A 22,504-nucleotide genomic window follows, 5' to 3' on the forward strand; every position below is an offset into this window, starting at 1 on the left:
TAAGAGATAAACTTTACCAAAATAATGAAAAACTTTCCCCCAAAAAATGAGGAACATTCCCAAAAAAGAGAAACTTTCAGGAGAAACGTTCCCAAAAAAAGAGAAGCTTTCATAAGAAACGTTTCAAAAAAGTGAAACTTTCATGAGAACCGTTTCCAAAAAAGTGAAACGCTTATGAGAAACGTTCCCAAAAGAATGAAACGTTTCCAAAACAGACAAGCTTTCCCAAAAAAGACAAACTTTTATGAGAAATGTTCCCAAAAGAATGAGAAACCAAACCAAAAAATAGAAATATCAAAGTTTTCCCCTCCTCATGTTATGTGACGTATCAGTGGTTCTCGCAGTACAGGTAGGCTTATGTTAGCTTAGGGCCCTAAATCAGGGTGAAGTTTTGTAACATTAAATTCAATATCATCCTAAACAACTATCCTAAACTATTTGTAAAATGTTGGCATTTCGTATGCGTGTGATACAGCTAAAGCAGCCTGGGGCCAAATTGACCCCGAGGAACACATTACCTTTTAATGACATTTTTAATGACATACAATTCATGACATTTTTATGACAGACTATACTATGACTTTTTAATTACATTTTCACAAGATACAATACTATGACTTTTATTAAATTTTTTTATGACATACAATACTATGACCTTTATGACATTTTATATGACATACAATACTATGACTTTTATTAAAACATTTTATGACATACTATACTATTACTTTTTAAAGATATTTTTGCTGACATTCATGCTATGGCATTATAAAGACATTTTTTATGATTTGCTATACTAGGACTTTTTAATGACACTTTTCATGACATTCAATACTTTTTATGAGAGTAGGCTATTGTATGTCATGAAAAATGTCATTAAAAAGTCAGAGTATGTCATGTAAAATGCTTTTCCACACATAATAAAGGCTAACCTATGACATTTTTCATGACATACTCTAACTTTTTGTAATATTTTTTACGACATCAAATGCTATGACTTTTAATGACACACTAAGCTAAGCTGTTGGCAGGAGCTTTAGTATAAAGACATGTGAGCGGTATCAATATTCACATCTAACTCTCAATTAGACAGCCAGTAAGTGTACTCAAAAACTATTCCTTTAATAAATGACCTACAAACTATACCTAACATACATCTTGCTTAATGTTTTATTTCCTCGAACTCAAAACCCAGATGCTAAAAACTGTCCTCCTCTTCCTCAGCTGCGTTACCAGAAGTGTCTGGTGGCACGGCCACCCTCCCAACGTGCTGGCTCCTCTTCCGCGCCCTCAGCGGACTCAGTGACTCGCCGGGTGACCACCAGCGTGAAACGTGGCGTCCAGTCTCTCATAGACACTTTGAAAACCAAGAAACAGCCGTCAGAACTCCCCCAGCAATGACCGTCACCAGTGACCACAGCACCGCCCCAGCCAACACCTGGATGCCACTCACACACTATCGCCACGGCAACACCTACTCAGTACCAGCCATGGTAACCGATGATGTACATATATGTTAACAAACACCACCACAGATGAAGGAAAGAAGAACAATCCTCCAGTACATCTGATGATAAAAAAAAATGTGAGAAGAAAACTCATCTGTTTCATAAGGAGGAATAATAAAAAAAAATCTGGTGTCATTGGTTGAACTTTGACCTTTGAATACTGCTCTGTACAAGTGGAAACCACCTGCTAGCTTGATGAGCCCTTACTCTATGTAGGATTCTGGGCTGGATGGATTACTTGAACAAGCGCTCAGACAGGATACCGGATTACCCAGAAGACACCATTTCTATTAACATCCTGGTTGATGGAACTACTCACTGGTTTACTCCATTTTCTTTCATGCTGTCCTTTCCTGTAAAAAAAAAATCATCATCAGTAAGAGAACCTGGACTGGACTCCTGAGGCATCAAGCTAAAGGAGCCTTCCAGGGCAGAAAAGGTGTGGACTTGCTGTCATGGAATTTAAACGGGTGACTAAGAAATGTAATGAAGACCAGGCGGACAAGACCCTCCATCCCACCACATGGCATAAAAATGTTTTGATCCCTTCGATGTGTGTCAGACTTGAAACAAACGAAAACATCTCCTTTGAGGATTAAATGAAGTGATTACAATGATTTGTGTGTTTGTATAAATGATTGTATGTAGGAAGAGAGACTTTAGGGCACAAAACGTTTAGATATGAGGGAGAGATTAAGTGTCGGTGACAGATGTGGGTTTTGATTTTGCATGTTTTCTTGATGAGATATGTTTTATGTTGAGTCAAAAAGGGTCTCTGTCAGAAGAGTGGCGAATACACAAGAGATAGATGCTCTTAGCACAAGTCATCTCCACTTGACCATGACTGCATTTACACGGGCACAACAACAATCTGGCCTATTTCTGACCCATACATTAACACAATGCGACTCTCTGCCCCATTTACAGAATCTCAATCAAAGTATTGTCAGTTTGCCGATTTTTACTTTTTATTCCTTGATGGACGAGTAGCTCAGCAAATGAAAGTTTCACGTTTTTAATGTATTTTGAAGCGTTTAATTTTGGTTAAGATTGTATTAACGATTGAGTTTGATAACTCGAGAATGTTACATTGCTTATGTTAAAACTTTACAATTTCCTCAGGAATATTTATGCATACACCCAAGATTTATGTGGTAGCAAGAAAATTCCAATTCCAGATCTTTGGCAGACGTGAAGCACTCACGGCCAACAGCGCTACGCCAGCCTTGGAAAAAAATCTAATCTGTGCCATACTTCAAGGGTTAACTATATAGTCTCAGTCCTCAGTAAATCCAACCAGTCGACTCTCACTCAAAAACACATATACACACACGAATATGCACAGAGCAGTAAAAAAAAGAAAATAAAAGAAAGTCTGCTGTCACTGCTATCAAAAACCTTTACACTGCTATGGCTCGACAACCTCCACATGAACTCTGTGAATGCAGTCTGATCGAAATGAAAAAAAAAGAGAAAAAAAACAAACATCCATAAACAAAACAAACAAGAAAGATGCTGTAAGTCATTTCAGTTCTGTTCTTCACTCATCTCTACACCATGTAAATGTAATCTGTTGTGAAAATAAATGCATAACCAAAAGAAAAAGGAGAGGCTTCTTGAATATGTCAATCATCAGTGGAATCCTATGGAATATTCATCAGCCCTTGTGAAGTTTGATTAGATTCTGTGGCAGGAATGCTTTTTATGGCACACAAACACACTATAATGATGACAAATTATAATGGTTCATGAAGCATTTTACTTGACTTTTTTTCACATGCTCCACGTAATTTGTCAGATAAATAACTGTTTATATGTTGGTGTTGGATTAAGATACAACTGGCTTTATATGAGTAAGCATTTGGCACAAAAGTTAATACTTCTTTTATATTTGTGTCAGTGTTTGTGAGCTCAAATCAGAGGCCGGGATTTGACCGAAGCATCCTTGGAGAGACCACCGCTGATACGGGAGAGGGGTTCATTTTGAGCAGGGGGGCATCCACGTGTCGCCGCTGAAGCCGGGGCTGAAGCCTGTTCGGCTCGGCTGAGGCTGGAAGAAGTTGGGGAAGTAAATGCGAGGTAGGATGAGCACCACGGGCTTCAGCGCCTGCTGATGAGCTCTGCGGAGTCGGGCAACCGGGGCCAGTGGAGGAGCAGGATGAGGGCAGGTGAAGGTTGTAGTGTTAGATACAGGGGTGGTGCTTTTCTTGGGTGCACTGTTTTCTGGTTTCGAGGGAGAGGAGGAGCTGGATACAGAGTCCGTTGAGGCCTGCAGGTGCGGTGCTTTGGCTTTTCCTGAAGGGAAAAAAAAACAATGAGATGGAGGAAGAGGACCAGAAAGCAACATTATATGCTGAACTACTCCTGTTACTTTATTCCTTGCTACTCTCTTAGCCAAAATCTTATAGAAATAATTCAACATTTTGAAGAAAACCCCCCAAATAAATACATGTTTATTTGCTTCTTGCCAGAATTTGTTAAGATTGATATCACTCTCATATTTGCGTAAATATGAAGCCACACTTCGACTGTCTCTTAATCCTGTAATCTAATTCTCAGCAAGAAAGCAAATAGGCATATTATCCAATATCTATGTGTTTTATTTACATGCATATGTATGTAGGATATACAGCTGCCTGAAGTAATAATACACACCTTTTGATGACTGCCGCCTGTTCGTAAATTCCTGATGTCCACACACAGTTGTGCTGCCCTTGACCTCTTGGTTTTTGGACTGAATACTGGCAGAGAGGTGGGGCGGAGAGGTGCGAGCTTGGGCGTTTTTCTTCATCCTGTTGGCGTGTCCGTGCTGCTCTTTTCTGGTTAGCTGAGTGGAGCCGATTCTTTCCAGTATACCGTTGGCAATCGCCCTGTTGAGCACTTCACGCGATGACTCTTTGACCACTGGCATGGCCTGTTGAGACGTGACGAAGCAAAAAGCTTTTATTTTCTATGACATGACAGAAAATACCTTAATCATAGATCCACATTGTTTGAATACTAAGCAAAATCATATAATCATTAATGGATATGCTTCAAAATAAATCTGTTATCCATACCAAAAAAACAAATTAAAGGTCTTAATGGTCACCGTATGTAATATTGGTAAAAGAGGAGAGGAGAGGGAATAGAGGACCACCATGTCCTTGCTGGCTGCAGGGTCACCTGCTGTCTCAGCTCCAGCCCACATAGCAGCCCACCGCTCTCCTCAACACCTGAATTATTCACAAGCACTGTGTACACTACGGGGCCGTGCAGCCTGTGTGGGTTTATGTGTGTACTTTGCTTTTAAGTGCTTTCTTATACTTTTATGTGTGTGTTTGTACACGCTTTAATGATATGTACGGGTATGTGTTGATACATAGAGTGGGTGCATTTTGCACATGTGCACGTACTTCTATGTGTTGATACTCTGTGCACACAGGTAAACATGCTTCAGATCAGGCTTTAGAAGCCCCGCTGTAACACCGTCTTTGGTGAACACCCTGAACTTCATTGATGCTAACTCATAGAGACAGGGGCCGTGAATTATTCAACAGACACACTCCCTTGCCTCCCTTTCTTCCCCCTCACCCCTGTAAATCTCACTTCCTCTCCATCTCCTCTAACCAACTATGCCATACTCTGTAAATCTCTCATTTCCTTCCAGACCCTCCAAATTTAGCTACCACAGCGCACCCTGGAGCTGAACCCATTCTCTTTCAATACTTGCATCCAAAACCATTAAGTCCAATGGATCTTGACAGCCACACCCAAACGGTGATGAAATGAAACTCCCCCTAAACAATGATGAAAAACAATTAGATTCAAAAAGTGTAGGGTGCTGAATTAATATTGTCCAAATTTGTCCTTGAGAAGTTGCACACTTTTTTAGAGGAAATCCACCTGTGCTCTGGAAATTAGACAGGAACCCATTACTCTACTGTCTTTATTGTACCCAGCTGTTTCTGTATGAGGGGCTCATAAAGACCTTTACCGGGTGCCACTATGACAGTCGATTTAAGCCAGACAGCATTCAAACACTTATATAATTGCTATTTTTATGGCGCTTTTCGGAGTGCCACAATAACTTTTGATTAGCCGAGTTTATTGGACGTAGGGAGAGAAAAAAACCCTGTTTGAGGCACCATTACAGTAGTTTGATTATCTTTTCATTCCTATCTGTGGAGGTATAAAACATGATGGATGGCAAGGAAGGAACAGTCACCGCAGGGCGAGAGCACTCCATCACACCGGTGGGGGTAAAATGGCTTAATAACCACGCACCGGAATCATAAGCATAAGAGCTGATTTCATAATATCAGGGTAGGCCTATGTCGTAAACATGGCTGTGTTGGATTATGAGGATGTGGGGAAGCCCGGTCACGCAGACGTGCTGATGCACCTTTACCAACCGTGTATATCCACTACAACAATGGTTCCCAAAGTAGGGGCCCTCCAGGGGGTCACAAGTCACCGAGGGGGGGTCACAAGATGATTTTCATTACTTTGACTGAGATGTTCTTCTGGTAACATGGATATTAAAGTATTGTGTCAAAATTAAGTTTGCACATGACAGCAACAATGTTCACTCATTAGTTACATGGAGATGACTTTGACTGAGATATTCTGCTTTTATCTTATAGTAAAATGTTTATGTAAAATCATATCGTGGTTGTCAGACTGTTCTGTTCTTTGTGTTGTCGTTATGGCCGTGTTTGGATACTCCTTTTAGTGTGTACATCCTGTACACATGCATTCTTATGTTTCAGTCACCTCCGGGGATATTGGGGGTTGCCACTGTTATTTTGGGGGTTGTTTGGGAAACCCTGCACTACAACACAACACACCTATGGTCTGTTAGAGCTGGGCTTCCTTCCTGTAACAGTCTTACTGCCTCACTTAACCACCAACACAAATAATAAAAAAGTAAAGGATGGACAGAGAGAGTCAGAGGGTAGTAGAGTGGAGTGGGGATGGCTAAAAGGGGGAAACTGGGAGAGAGACTTTATGAAGCCATGAAAGCCTGTGACTAGACAACACTTCAGAGTCAGAGTGCTTCCCAATTATTAATGTTAAAAACGAGTCCGAAATAAGAAAGCTCCTTTATGAAACAGAAATTGTTACAATAAACCTAGATCCTTTCAAACACACTTACATAGTGTTTAATTTGCCATCGTCAATCCCCTAATCCTTGCATGTTACATTCTAAAAAATGTAGCATCTTCTGTGATTGAAATGTAAAAAAAATATATATTTTAAAAACTTCATGGTATAACATGTCAGAAAAAAGACATAGTCTAGTATTCATCTTTACAAAGAGTTTAGCATGTAAGAAAAAGAAGACTTCATTGTAAAATAATTAATTAAATTAATTAAAAAATCATATACCATGGCATCCAAAGTCTTATCAAAGGTCACCGTCATGCCATAAAAAGTCTGAAAAAAGCTTAATGTTACATTAAAAGACATTAAAATTGCCAAAGTAAGCAGAGTATTCCAAAATGTATGACATATGAATAGATATATAAAAAATAGTGTCATAAAAAAATAAATAAAATGTAATTGGAGGCATATAACATGCCATGAAAATATCATAAATAGTCAGATGATAGTAGGTAAAAAAACATTGATTTATTCATGGTATAGTCATAAAACATGCATTAAAAAAAGGTCAGGTCAGAAAGGCATGGTCAGAAAACGTCAATAAAAAAGTCTTAAATAAGTCCCAGTTTATTATGCTATAATACCTTCGATCATAAATCATGAATCATAGTGTATGTCATAGTAGTATTACATGTCACTGACAAAATGTCATTTCAAAAATATGAAATATGCAATAACAGGTCATAATATAATATACCATAACAAGTGACACAGTGAAGGTGATGCAGATCATTCACCAGGAGTGAACCACTGCTTTGCTCTGTCAGGTGGTCAGTGATGCGTACCTCTCTGCTGAGAACAGCCAGGAAGCAGCCATTGCTCTGTTCTGAGGGCTGCAACATGAAGAAAGGGTCTCCTTCTTCTGGACCCTGAGCATGATCAGGAATGCTGAACGGGGGTGGACTAAGCCTGGATGAGACACACACACACACAAACATAACACATGAGCCAAGTTCATTAAGGTAGTAAATGCACGTCCAGTTCTTCTCTCAGTAACGCCGGTGAGATCCATACCATAGCAACATTACTTTTGTTTTATTTATGGCAGCCTGAGGCATTGGCAGCACACCAGGCCAGCTTACAGCTTACTGGAGGAGCCAGTCTTGGTACATTCAGGTCTACGTGAATGGTAAAGTTCTTCAAACCACACACACACAAACATTTTTTAAAAATACCTGTCTTTTCCCTGCCATTTTCACAGCATTTAGAGACATAAAAGGGCATCTTTGATTATATGTTTTGCTACTGCGGTCTGCTGAGACTTGGAGGGAAGCCTGTCAAAGTCTCAGCAGAGGGAAACAGACAAGCAACCGAGCAGGCTGACAGACAGCGAGGCAAACACGCAGCGAATGACAGAGACAGATGCAGAGAGTGCACGGAGGGTACGGAGACTTGAGGCTGACCTGAACTTTGCTTGCTTTGGTTCCCCCTGCTGCTCGGAGCAGACCGTGGCTCGCTCCAGGGCTCTGCTCACCACCTCCTCATTCTCCTCTCGGTATGACGAGCAGGTAGAGTACACGACTGCCAAAACCCCAGAAACTTCACAAAAACACGTGTGCATGGTAAATATGGTGCAGTGCATAAACTCTTTTGCACCTTTAAATGTAAATACTTCTGGAAAAGATGCAACAAGACATTAAAGATGTGCTTTATCGACATTTTTATGTTCAATTAAAGCAATGAAACTGACAAGCACACACACATTCAGTGGAGAAGTCGCTCCCTCTTTTCAAATTCAAAATTATTCAAACTGAGCAATCCTCCTCATCAAGCGCTCCCTTTGAAAAAAGGGCTCTTGAATATTAATTCCTTAGTGCTGTTTGTGTATGTGCATGGTTAATTTTATTCAACTGCTGCTGGCTTGTAGATTTGTGGCGCTATCGGCCATTTGATTTCCTTCATTTGAGCTTTGATTTCTTTCTCGATCACTAATTATAGCCAGACAGAAACAATTAACGCCAAGCTGCTAACAAATAAAAATCTGCTCAGATGTTGCAAATCAGCTCCAAACAAATGAGAAACGTTGCTTTGAAGGAAAACGAAACCGAGTCGAGAAGACGGATTTGTCATCAAAATGTCCCGTTGGACCGCACGCCCACCTCGCAGCTGGGACACTGAGGGCTATGGAGGTGTGTTTGGAGCTGCCTGTGTGAGCATCTCGCATGTAGATCAGCGAAATGAGACCATCGACTCAGCCCAGCCAAAGCACTCGATTCACGCCCGCCATTAATTAACAGTCCTATTAGAAAAATATATTCACTGGCAAAAATGTAAATGAGGGCTGATCGATGGCAGTGTGATTAGAGGAGCTGGGTTTTTTTGCCTCGAACAGAAACACTCCAACGGTTCGATGATCATGACCCAGACCACAGAAAAAGGAGCACTGAACTATACAGGACTAAAGCTAAGGGACACGGAACGGTGTCACCTGTATACAACAGAATATTATGTGACTTTACAAGGTAGATCCCTCTGTCATATTCGGTTCTACCGACTGTACGAAGCAGAATTGCTAACCACTTGTTTAAAATATGCAAGGGAGGCTGACAATCGCTGACCGCTGCAGAGGAACATTAGCATTCCTAATTATGACTCAGATGATCTCCCAGGGATAACACAGGCTTCAGCCTAATAGCATACAAAATTAGATAATTAGGGAGAATAAGCTTCATCGTTTCAGAGAGATGAGGGAGGATATGCACTCAAGCCTGAGCTCATATGCTACGAATATGCTATGCTATGCGTGTGCATGTGTGCGTGTCAACATGAGAGCAGGTGGTTCGGCACTCACACTTCAATGAGTGATCAATATCCTTCCTCTGTTGGGCCACCAGAGCTTCCAGTTTGCTCCGGGCGATGGAGGTCTGGGCTAAGTCCTGCAGCAGTTCTGTGTCTGAGAGAAGCAGAATCTCTATTGTATTAGCGCATATGTTGACAGTGTGCTGTGTGTGCATACAGTAAATATATAAATTATATATATATAAATGACATCCACATAAGTAGATGGAAGGTCTTGCTTTGACAGGTTTGTGGAGGGGTTCATACATGCAGCCCGTGAGAGGATTGTGGGTGGATCATCAATACGTATCTTTAAAACTTGATCAAGCATCGCAATAAATGCACAAAATGGAAATAATTATTCACAACAACACTCTTCATCTTCTGTATAAAAAAAAAAAGTAATAAAGTCTAAATATTATTATCTGCTTTAAGCAGAAATAACATTGCTGCTCCCAAACATTTACCTCCATATTTTTCAACCAGACTTTTTATTGAACGGGTAGAAGTAGTAATAAGAGCTATACGGGGTTAGGAATTTGCAAAATTTGCACTCACAGAATATGAGTTTGTGTGTTCATTGTGATGCAGTGTAAACTCAGTTGGCTCACCAACTCTGTTGCAAGTGCACTGTAGACACAAGCAGATGCAAAGTCTGCGTTAAACTTCCATTTACCTCCATTCTCTTGCAGGATGAATTTGACTGGGTTGCTCACTGCAGACAAAGAACACTTGGGCGTCAACAGGATGACACGCAACTTTTGAAGTCGCTTGTCACCTCCATCCAAAGTCTGGAAGACCTCTGGTATCAGCTTCACATCTGAGCAGAGAGCACATAGAGTTCAATGGTAACCAGAAATACAAACAGATGTTCTGCTCAATGCTTAAAGTCTACAATGATTTAACTGTCAGCATGTAATACTGTATTTAAATACAGTTTAGAAGTCTGGTTTTAAGTGCACCTCCTGCATATAAGAGTCTATAAGAGTGTTGCTGACAACGATTACCCCAACACTTTATTATAATTGGTCATTAACAAGCCAGATCAAATTTAATCACTTCATTTTACCCAAATAGTTATTTTTCCAACGTGTCAACTTGCCAAATGTACATTAAAAAAAGCAGATTGGTGTGACACGTCCAACAGGCAGTATTCAGTTTCATATTCTCTCTTTCATTGAAGTAAACTACAGAAAAAGAAAAAGATAGCCAATGAAGTCATGAAAACGAAGCCAAACAAAGTAAATAGACTACTGCGTCCTACTCTTGCAGCCCATGGCGGCGACGGCCTGCTGCAGCTCCTCCCTCTGAGCGCTTGTGCGATCGCCGACACAAACGTAGAGCGTTGGCTGGTCGTCGCTGTGTTTGGTTTTATGTTTCTCCTCCATCAGGACGGCCGTGTGGGAGACGGTGAGGCCGGAGAAGCAGCCCAACATGAGAACGTCTCCTTCCTCTGGCAGCAGGGAGCACACGGCGTTTGGGCCCAGGCTGCAAGATTTATCCTACAGTAATATGAGTGAAAGCGTTAGTTTGATACCAGCAGAATTCAACATGAGATTTCTCCCAGCAGCAAACTGACAGTTGCACTGTACGACAGGGGCGGCCTGAACTGCTGGAGGTGGGAATAGATGAGAGAGGAGAGGGAGTTTGGAGCAGCTGTTGCGAAGCCGCTACTGAGGGAAGGCGAGAGGAGGAAAGGAAGCAAAGGAGGAATAGAGACGAAGACTCAGTCAGATTACAACAGAGATGTCCTTCAATGAAACTGGAAATCCCTGCGGAACCACCGGGCTGGCTTAATATCCAGATCGTAAGGTTTGTCAGGAAAGACGATCCGGCCTGAAGAAGGACAAGGACATTTGAAAAGGGATATACTGGAGGAGAGGAGGTGTGATGGAGACTCATACATTGGAGAGAGGGAGGGGTGATTAATTAGGCAGTGGTGTTGAATATTTGATTGAATTTGGCTACAAAGTCTGATTTAATCGTGTTGTGATGCCGTGTGTTGTTTACAGTGTGTACGGCAGCTTTAATGGAGTAGAAATGAAATTATTAAATCCCCCCCCCCCCCCTCCCGCCTCCATTCTCTATGACTCAAACTGAAATATGGCCGTGAGGAACTGATGTGAAATATCTGTATCTGGGAAAACTAATCTTAGTTGGCATAAGGGATCTCAGTCTTACAATCAATTTGGAGCAAGTCCATTACCAAAGAGAAATCGTGAATATCAGGGAGGATTGATGGGCCTTAACAGATTTCCTAATCTAATGTAATCTTGTCGGAAGCCTTCTCTCTCTCTCGGTGAAGCTTGTACCTGAATGATGAGTGAGTGGTCGCTGAGCAGCTTGGTGGTGAACAGCTCCGCTTTCTGCTGAGCAGGGAATACCAGCATATCCCCACAGTGGGGGTCCTGGCAGAAAGTCTGGCCCTCCAACTGCCCAATAGATTTCACCCGCGAGAAACCGGAGCTCTTCAGCACACTTTGGACGTCATTGAGGCTGGAGGTGAGGAGAGAGGAGATCAGTGGAAGCCCATGGGAGGGGAGGAGGGGAGGGAGGAAGGTGGGATAAAGACTGTCATCAGAGATAATAATAGTCGGTACAATCGCTATGCGGCCTTTTGAAATACTTCAGTAGTAAAAATGTGCTGCAAAAGCCATTCAGAATCACACGTGCGCACACACACACACACACACATGCACACACCACTAGTCCAAACAGGTGACCTTTACAGTCCTAGAGCTTGCTGAGGGTTGTTGCTGATTGAATCTGTCCACAGCAGCAGGATTTACACCTAACTGAATCAGCCTGTCAGGGCGCCTGCAAGAACACACATTAGCACACACACACTCACACACACACACATATAGCCCAGTGGTTTAATTGGATGTCAGCTGGGCACCTAGCCTATAAAACATTGGGCGGCACCCCAAGTTAAAGGTCTGTGTGTAGATATGGGTCTGTGCGTAGACGCTTGCACTCCATATATGCTTACAGTGCATTCCTGGGTTTGTGTGCAGGTGTGTGTGTGTACAGGTGAACGTCATCGGCTTCGGGGTGAGCGGTGTGTGTGTGTGTGCTCAGCTAACCTGCACTTCAGTGTGTTGACCCACGCGTAAAGCGGAAGGCTGCTTGATCTCTCCTGCCTCGTCCTCACGCTCTCCGGCAGGATGCACTCAATGGACAAGAGGTCGTGTTTGATCCTGCAGCGGGCCAGAGAGGCCGCCAGCTTGGTTTTAAACCTACGCACAGCACCAGGAAAAGGAAAATTTTTCTTCTTCTATATTCTCAATTCGTATTCCACTCCTTTTTCCTCCCTTTCTTCTTGTTATTATTTCCTTCCTCACCTGAGGAGGCAGGTCTCCACATCTTTAACTTCCTGTATGTTCTTGTCCTCCAGCTGGCGTCCCCGTGGGAGGAACTTTCTGTCCTGGAAGTCATAGAGCATGACGGCAACGAGACTCATCTGATCATCTGGCTGCAGCATGAGAACAAATAGTACAGTTAATTGGTGACTTCTGTTTTAACAAGAGAACAAAGAGAAGAAGAAAAAACAGCAGGAACCAGGAGAGAGGCTGCATGCCTAATGGAAACATTTCAGATTTTTAATAACTGAGACTGACACTCAAGCTTTTAGGCTGAAAATGGTCTATAAGTCCAGCAGCGTATGGTACATATCTACAAAGTACATGACACCGACATTTGGTGATAGTTTACCTAATGATGGGATACTATGTATTTGTATTATTTTACGCACTAAATTATCCAATTCCGCGCACACACACACACACACACACACACACACACACACACACACACACACACACACACACACACACGCACACACACACACACACACGCACAACACACACACACACACACACACACACACACACACACACACACACACACACACACACACACACACACACACAGCTCAAGGATGTCCTGCCATGAACCCACTGCTGCCACTTAATTATCACAGGAGGAAACCCGTGTTGTCTCTTCCTCTCCTCCTCTCCAATTATCTATGTCCATTCAGCTCTCTCTCTCTCTGTCTGTCTCTCTCTCTCTCTCTCTCTCTCTGTCTGTCTGTGTCTCTCTCTCTCTCTCTCTCTCTCTCCCTCTCTCTCCCCCTGAGGATGGGAGGGCACCAGCCGCATTAGTGGCAGATGGTGCTCCACCGCAGCAAACGGCTTGCAACATCCTCACTGCTGAGCTAATGGGCCGAGCCGCTAGAACGCTACAAGGCTTTATCCTGCAGCTGAGAAATTAGCTGGCGTTGGTTATTCATTCCAGATTCAGAAAGGTCAGATTCAGAGACAGGCTGTTTCACTCCACTCTCCCTCTATCGGCCTTGTTTTCTCTACCTCACGTTTCAGTTGCCCTCTACCAAGGTTAAACCCTTGGGTGTGGGGAAATTCCCAGTCATCGGGTTCCCTGGCAACAGCGTACCATGGTGGTAAACAGGCCTACAGGAGGCATGCCTGCTGGGTTTATTCAGATGCAGGTCTGTGACATAAGACATCGACGTGGTCAGAGCAAACTACCATGTGGAGTATTTTCAAATAGATCCCGCATGTAGTTAAAGATTCATATGGCTCATTTTACACAGGGCTTGGGACTATTTCATGTTAAATGCGCCTAATATGCTTTCCTCACATCCATAAAGTCATTTCCGTCCTGCTCGGGATTTAGGCTTCATTTTCTCTCTCCATTCTGATCAAATACGCCTCAGGCTCTTTCAGCACGCAAATCTATCTATAACTTCATTTCTTTTCCTAATACCCTCATGCACACCCCCCTTTTTTTTTCTTCCTCCAGTCCACCTATTCCCTCTCACCCATTTCTTTCCCCTCCTCTCTATCAAGGTTGAACTTTATAGATGCCAGCAGTGTAAAAGAAGGTAAGACTGAGCTCTAAAGACCGTCTCATTGTGTCTGGGCTTTATTGTCTGGATGCAGAGTAACGACCTGCCAACACACAGGGAGACCCATTCTTTTTACCCGGGGCCATAATTCACAAGGCTACTGTGTGTGAGCGGTGGTGGACTAGCACACGTTCATGGGTATTAATGCGTCTCTATTATATGTTTGCATGCACTCTAGAAGTGGAAATCGGTTGTCTACACTCTGTACGCTCCGTGACGGCTCAGTTTTTCTGTTCACGCGTTCACCGTCTCCGATAACTCTTCTTCTCTATCAGCCGAACGCACGTTTCATCACCATCCAGCCTCGTTAGAGAAGCAGCTACAGCAGCACTCCCCTCTCCGCAGATTCTTTTATGTGGAATGTTAAAAGTAGGGCAAGAATGCTAGACAATCTCCTCCCAAGGATACCTCTTCATTTAAGTCGCAGAGCATTCGTCTGCTGTCTAATAGCTGCAGGTACACAGCCGTGCTGGAAATCCTTTACTACTACACACAGCACAGCCTCGGTATCACTCTGAACACTCAACACATCTAGGATAGATGGACGCCACATCATCCAAACACACTGCCCACGGGCTGTTACAGCATTGTGACTTCATCTCTAATTAATGGGTTTTCCTTGAGAAACATAATGAAAAGGAAAAGACACAGCCCGGAACATTCTGTCTCACCTTTTAGATGTGTTACTCCAATTACGGTAGCGGATCTGATATGCGTGGTGCTTTTAAAGGAGAGTATCAGTGTAATACATCAATATTACCCTTACTGATCAGAGAACAGAACAAAGAGTCGCCTTTGGGGAGTACGAACAGCAGGGCATGAATATTGGAGAGCACTGAGTAAAGCACCGTCAAAGGTATGAGAGAAGAAGAGTGTAGGAAAACAGTGCAAGGTAAACAATATGGCATGGTAAACTGCAGAAGTCAAGTCTAGCTATTATCAGCATCAAAAAGATGTAGATTTTCAGCATGAAGCAGTTGAAAGTAGCAGATAAACCACCACTTACTATTGGCTGAGTGAGGTGAAAGCAGCTGTCGATCACGATGTCCTCCAGCAGCTCTTGATCTGTGGAGATAATGTGAAGTGGTGGAGAGGTAAAACAAGGTTAGGTAGAAGGATGGAGATGTAGTAATGGGGAGTTCCGTCATTAATTACGTGTCTGAGCAGTAACGACGCATATCAGTGCCATCGTTTATATCGAGGTCTAATTATTCTAAACCCGTCCCGAATCTTTCATTTGGCACAAGGAAGAGGCACAATACATTACTGATATCCATTAACTGCTGAGATATATGCTACAAAGGGGAAAAATCCATATCTAATGATGAGAACATGTCTAGCGAAAAAGAAAGAAAATAGATTAAGGCAAAGAGCAAGAGAAGCTCCGAGAGGCACCCCAAACGACCGCGATTTAATTTGAAAAGATAATTCAATTAGACGGCGGGTTTAATTTCCCGTGATTAAACGCTTATTTGGTGCGTAATTAGTTAATCTGATTCTTAATTTGCCTCAATTCTTTCATTTATTGTGTCTGTGGTGAGTGGTTGTGTGTAATCAAAGGGCTAATGACATTCAATTACATCTGAAGTATTAAACAGGCTACAATTAAAAAGTTAGACCGACTTCATACCAGGACGTGTTTTTATGACTCGTTGATTTTCTTACATATGATGCAAGTCGTCTTCATGGACAAACTTATCTCATCTTTTACATTATAACATACAAGATGAATTATAGAACTTAAAATGGGTCTTTTTTTCTTCTTCATAGGCGATAGAATTAAACTTTGCTTGACATTCTTTATCAAATCTGGACAGCAGTCTGACTATGACCTGTAAAGGGAGGAGGGCTGCCTATCACATACATACAGAATGTGTAGTTTATCCTGTTTTTCAACCCTACGCCCCGGCTGTCATATCATGAAGGCTGTCCTGTCTTGCTAGCCAACAGGATACTTTCCCTCTGAAATACACATAAAACCACACACAGACGTATCCCTTCTATTCCCATCTGTGAACAGTGGGCTCTCATATTTTAATACGAGGTGGATGGAGGGCTGGCAACATTATCCGGTTTATCATATCAGGATTAAAGACCAGCTGCTTCCAAAGCCTCTCTGCAGGTACACAGTTTGCCCATTACACTCTGGAAATGCACAAAATGATCATTTCTCTAACGTGGATGAAGACTCTCCATGTCGCTGCAGATGAGTAAATAAAAGGTGGTAATTAGGGGTGTTTGTATAAGCGTGAGAACCCGTGGATTCAACATTAATATGCGTGTGCAGTGTGTGTGTGTGTGGACTACACGCATGGCTGCCTTGGGGTTTTTTAATTCTTATTCCTGACGGACACACCGATGAAAATCGGAGGTCTGTTCGCAGACACTGCTTTTCACTTATCACAGCATCTCAAATCATGCCACACTGGACTCTGGGTCTCAGCCAAATGCACGCTGGGTAGATAGCGTGCAGAGCAGGACAAACACACACACATCTACGTGCAGCTGCAGGTACACAAATAAATGTCTGCACGTAATCGAGCTCATCTTTAATTGAAGGGATGAATGCATATCATCAGCGGTGGTCTAATTTATAGCAGGTACGGGTGAATGGGGTTTACAATAAGGGCCATTACTGCAGAGGCACTGATAAGCCCCGAAGAGATAACCGCTCAGTGTACGCAGAGCAGCACAGGCCCCTGAGGGAGCCATGATGGTCCGGTCTGTGGAGGTCATCGTCTTCAGCGTGCTATAAATCACACACAGCAGGTTGAGTAAAAGACGGGGGAAATTCTGCGATAAATCACTTAGAGCAGACATCTTTACACAGCGGACACAGCGCCTGGGTTTAACTTGTGGGACAAGACAGATTTTCTGGACTCAGAATCGTGTGAAAACGGCTTGCGATCGGTCAAGAATCGAAAAACAAATACGCCAGCAGGAGGCGCTAGTCATCGCAGAGCCAGCTGTGGAAGCTGTGTGTTTTGTGGCTCCATGTATTACACAAGGAGCAGTGATGGATGGTGACCGCAGACAAACAAATCCCCCTTGAAAGAGCCAGACCCGAATGCAGGCTCCCACTTGGCTTCAGCCAGATCTTTGCCTCACAGTGTTTCGCATCAGTGCACCCTATTGTGTGTGCAACAAGTTATACAATTACCTTTGGACTTAATGGCAAATCTATCTCACACATCATGCACCTGCATAATGTAATATTTGCTGCAGAATACTGGTAGCCGCTGCTCTGATTGTGGTCAAGGGCAAAAAAAAAAACACCACACGGCCATTCTCTCTTTCATGCTTTAAATCCAGCCTAACACAAAGTGGTCCAAAGAACCTTTCTAGTTGCACACAGAGAGAATACAGCAGTCATCTGACAAGGGCGTCTGGCAGCCCAGCTGAACAGTATGGACAATGAGGCAGAAATACTCAGAGGAGTAGCCAGTGGAATGAAGAGGGAGGGGGGGTGGGGGGGGGCTGTCATGGCCAGAGACAAGGTCAACTACTTTTTTACCAGTAAAAAAAATTCACATAAAAATAGATTTGCATAAGTTCATAACATCTGCACATACTTCGAGCACTGAGAACAGGTAAGACAAGCCGACATGAAATTAAACCTTGACAGTAAACTGTCTCTAGGTCAGTGATCACGCAGACAGGAAGAAGGTTTTTTAAAGCGATGGGAGAGGTCAAAGAAATAATAATAAAAAAGATATAAAAAAAAGAGAGGAGGCGGAGGAGAAGGGAAGGCGAAAATGACTTGACTGCTAATATTTGTCATTCAGCCTTTGTCTATGAAATGTCAAAATCTACACGGCCGTAACAGGAACATCACCAACTCCCGCTCCGTAATTTAGCACCGACAGTCACGGCAAGGGAGGAGTCCGTGTCTCGTCGGCCACCGATGCAGAACTCACTGAACGATTCTTTTGTTTTAAGCAGATAAGAGTTATAATCGCATGATCAATACCAGAGCTCATTGGCATTTTGCTCTACATGGTTTTCGCTGCTGAAGCATTTCTTCTTGAGGTTAACAAACTGACCTCGGCTCAATTTTGTCATTCCGACACAGTGTGTGTGTGTGTGTGTGTGTGTGTGTGTGTGTGTGTGTGTGTGTGTGTGTGTGTGTGTGTGTCACTAGCAAATCAATTTCTGCACCAAAAGTCAGGCTGTTCGTGGGAGGAGGAAGCGGACGGATTAACATTGGATCCCATGCTCTGTCACTTCATCAGCACCTAATTTCACCACACGGTCAGCCCGAGTGAATCTAACATGTGACCAAAATACGTATGTGATCGAGATAGTTCTACTATCATGTCTCTATCCAGAGATCAGGAATGATTTAAACAGTGTGGGTATCTGCCTATAACCCTGTAAACTACTCAATGATGGCATTTGTAGCTCATCCTTTTTTGAAGTTTTCTCTGTTAGTACCCTAAAAGCGAAAACTCAAAAAATTAACCAATTCTGGAAAATGTCAGGCGTGGGGGATGGGACCTGTAGGAAAAACTGTAATAACATGGCACTGATGAAAGAAAAAGGGGAATATTTGCCTTTGAAATAAACTCAGATCAAAGGGGATTACATTTAACAAGAAGTGTGGTATATTGTAACTGTTCTAAGCTCAAGTAGCCCGTTCTTCCCTCTAAATGGAGCTCAAGTTCAAGTGTAAATGAACATGATTTCACATCACAGTAACAGCAAACTCCTGGTTAGTGAATACAAGCATCCTCTCATAGATTTAAAGGGTGATGGATGAAAAAGATCCTGACAATATGATCTTTAAGTTCTCTGTTACTATCCTTAGAAATCTAGTCAAATGTACCTGGAAGTGCAAGTCTAGGAGTTTTGGAGGTGATATGCATTAATTGCGGGACGTGTCGGCCCGAGGCTTATCCAAGTGCGGCGGATGGATAGTGAGAAGGAACGAAATAATTTCTGACTACGAGGGTGTTCCTGCTACCTGACCTCTCCCTCCACCGAGAACGCATTAAATCGATCCCAGTCGGCTCACCTCCCCTCCCTTATACCAAGGTGATGACAGACCCCCGTGACCGCCAGACCCCACCCTAGTCCCACACATTAGATTACAGGACAGATTGATTTGTAGCATCCCTCAGAATTCCCCTGCTCATTCAAGCATTTTCTTTTCTCTTCTACTTGCTCTTTATCAATCTATCAATAAACAATTCTACCAATTAACTACCCCCGGGCTATTCATCCTCATGCTTCACTTGCAATTTCATGTGCCTGATCTAAATGTAAATAGTGGTTGAGGTTCATCAAATCCAACAAACTTCACCCTACCAGTCATACACACTCACATTTAAGTGCATTGAAGGCCAGCTCATAAGCTGCATGTTGCATCTCCTCATCTTGGACTTCAGGTAACGAGAGCCCTCTTTCTTTGCCGTAGTTCACCAACCGGTGTGCAGCGGGTTTCACCCGGTGGTGATTCTGGAAGATGACTGATGCCAGCAGGTAGACTCTGTCTGGAAACCCCAGCTGGTCTTGGCCGTTGATCTGGAGCTCTGGGGCGTCACGCTCGGCTGGTTGATCCAGAGGTGTCACGTCCTCGCTGCTCTCGGGCTTGGAGCGAGCCTTTTTTGTCTTGCACTTGGAAGAGCGATTGTGGCGTCCTCCAACAGATTTGTTTTTCACCATCTTCTCAGAGATGCATTTTCTTTCCGACAGCTGAAAACACAACATGAAATACTGACTTTGAGGCCTTACTGAGGATGCAAAAAGAAAAGAAAACAAACACACACACACATAGCCAACACACGGTTGACACTCAAATCAAATTTGGTGATTTTGGGTAATAAAAATGGAATTGACTTGACTTGATTTCAGCTAGTCAAATCCATAATTAAGGCAGTTCGTCAAGCCATAAATATTATTGCAAAATGTCATTCAAATAAGTACAATCAAGACATTGTCATGGTGCCATTTTTAGATTCAGATTTTTTTTTTTCCATAGGTTATATTATTTTCCATGAAATCTGACAAAACGAATTACTTCAATTCAAATGTAATTAAAGTATCATATCATAACTCCAATTACCAGTAATGAAATATTTTGACATGTAAGCCTATTAATGGTCAATGATTGAATTGTTTCTAGGTAAAGTTGCAGTTTGCTCTGATTCCGTTTTGACGTTAAAGTCAACTAATAAAACTTACGTGAGTTCAATTAAAGCTGACTTACCTCACGTTAAACTAACTAACCGTTGCTTTAACCAGGCTGACGTCACTTTCTGTTGGAGCAAACTAGGAGGAAATACAGCATGTCAGTGTTAATCACGTTACCTTATGAGAAGAACGTGTTATTTCCTCCCACGGTGATATCGTACTCGTATCCGGGACTCGGTTACTGTCTTTTACCGGCATTAGTCCTTCTGTTAACTTGACTCGACGCAAACTTTTAAATGTCAACGAAGCCCCGACTATAAATCTGGCTCGGTTAGTCGATGGGCGTCTCCTCTGCACACATGTGGCCTGAAGCCCTCCTGCTGCTGCTAACACACACTGTCTTCACCCTTTAGTGAAATCCCGACGAGCTTTAGGATCTCCACTTGAAACTTCCTGAAATGTTCCCCCATCACCGTGGAGCTTATTCCTGCGTGTATCCGTCACTATGGCAACCAAACAGTGATTTCAAGGTCCTGTTCTTCACGGATTGAGAATTAATTAATCTCTTTAAAACGCTGGATGCACTCGGACTATATCTGGCACACAGCGGGCGTGTTAAAGTTTTACGCGGCATTATGTCAAACCAAAGCCAATGACAACGCTGGTGGACAGTAATACATAAACCTAAATCAGCTGCAGATGGCATGGAGCTGCTGGACGGTCCGAGGGCCCCCCCTCTGCTATATCATCCACTCTTTGCACCACAATCTGCTGCTGTGTGTCTATGCAAAACTCACAAATACACATATTACAATAGAAAGCAACATGGTTACACTTTGAGCACTCCCCTGTTTGAAATCTGGCTCTGCACAAAAAACATATTGTCAGCTCATTCTTTTATGTTTGTTTTCAGTAACGCTCTAAAATCTAACCTGAAAAAAAAGGTACTTCATTCTTTTCCAGCCCTGGTTAGTCATTAATTGGTCAGTCAGTCATTTTCTGGTTGTGTTTTTTACATAGACAATGCTTCTCCACGTGATATTTTCTAAAGCACTTGGTTATTTCCCCAGCAGTCTGTCCTCCTGGTGCCTGAGCCACATTACATGGTTCACACTTCCCCTGATATCTCCCATGGTGATGACAGCCTGCTGTGGCCCCTGGAGCTCAACAAGCAGTGGAGAGCAACGCAGGCGGCATCCCTCAGACAGAAAGTGGAAGATATTCTCACTTGGGATGTGACGTGCATCGTGCTTCAGCATGAAAATAACTTTGGAGAGGAGGATATTTAAAAAAAAAAAACAATAATCCTGTTTGATTTCTGCTCACCAAAGAGACAGATGTGCTGCCTGCTGCCCCACAATCTTTCCCTCACTAACCCACACTCATTTATAGCCTCCAGATTTATGAATTTGCAGTGAGATGTATCGTCTCTTGCCATATAATAACATGGAGGACTGATAAATGACTTGCTAATCTTTCTCCCCCACTTCTCAGCTGTGACATGTTGTGACTAGATGATGAAAAGACAGTGGGAATCATTCTGAAGCATAGATCTTGTGCACTCACGTTGCCACATGCAGATTCCCATTACATGCTCTGGGGCATCCGCCACCTGAGTGGTATGTAGGGAATGAGCCCCCTCTACTGGAAGATTATGGTATTGTGTTGAAAAAAATAATAATTACTGTTTTCTTTAGTACCATTCTGTCTCCTTTCTCACTCTTCTGTTAATTGGATTCCCTATAAATTTAGGGGGTCATTATACGAGTGATATAGGAGAGGAACATCTATACCAATACATCATATTACACACACACACACACACACACACACACACACACACACACACACACACACACACACACACACACACACACAGTGATTTGACTTTCCAAGTTCAAGGTATGGGTTTTTTAGAAGAGGGGGGGTGTCAGAGTGTGCTCGTCGTGGTACATAATTAATGCTCCATATTACCTTACATCCTCACTGCCCTGGCTGTGCTACAAACAAAGCG

The 22,504-nt window shown here is 42.7% G+C and overlaps 2 protein-coding genes across 3 annotated transcripts in view; one reads left to right on the plus strand and one right to left on the minus strand.

Annotated features, from left to right (window-relative positions):
• Positions 1 to 3,068, plus strand: part of apbb2a (amyloid beta (A4) precursor protein-binding, family B, member 2a) — a 33,876-nt gene extending 30,808 nt beyond the window's left edge. For both annotated transcript variants that reach the window (XM_084009269.1, XM_084009270.1), the window contains exon 14: positions 1,225 to 3,068. In XM_084009269.1, coding sequence (XP_083865395.1) covers positions 1,225 to 1,401 — 177 coding nt within the window. In that variant the 3' untranslated portion in view covers positions 1,402 to 3,068. The remainder of the gene's footprint in view (positions 1 to 1,224) is intronic.
• Positions 2,250 to 20,875, minus strand: LOC311013741 (putative methyltransferase NSUN7). The gene is given in 14 exon segments (XM_084009916.1): positions 2,250 to 3,503; positions 3,505 to 3,803; positions 4,164 to 4,422; positions 7,439 to 7,562; positions 8,057 to 8,192; positions 9,445 to 9,546; positions 10,108 to 10,251; positions 10,696 to 10,933; positions 11,744 to 11,927; positions 12,518 to 12,670; positions 12,776 to 12,906; positions 15,365 to 15,423; positions 19,683 to 20,052; positions 20,668 to 20,875. Coding segments are annotated over 14 exon segments (2,364 nt in total). The 5' UTR covers positions 20,749 to 20,875; the 3' UTR covers positions 2,250 to 3,419.
• Between the last annotated feature and the right edge of the window lie 1,629 nt (positions 20,876 to 22,504).

Source organism: Eutrigla gurnardus, assembly GCF_963514095.1.
Source record: "Eutrigla gurnardus genome assembly, chromosome: 5".
Taxonomy (NCBI): domain Eukaryota; kingdom Metazoa; phylum Chordata; class Actinopteri; order Perciformes; family Triglidae; genus Eutrigla; species Eutrigla gurnardus.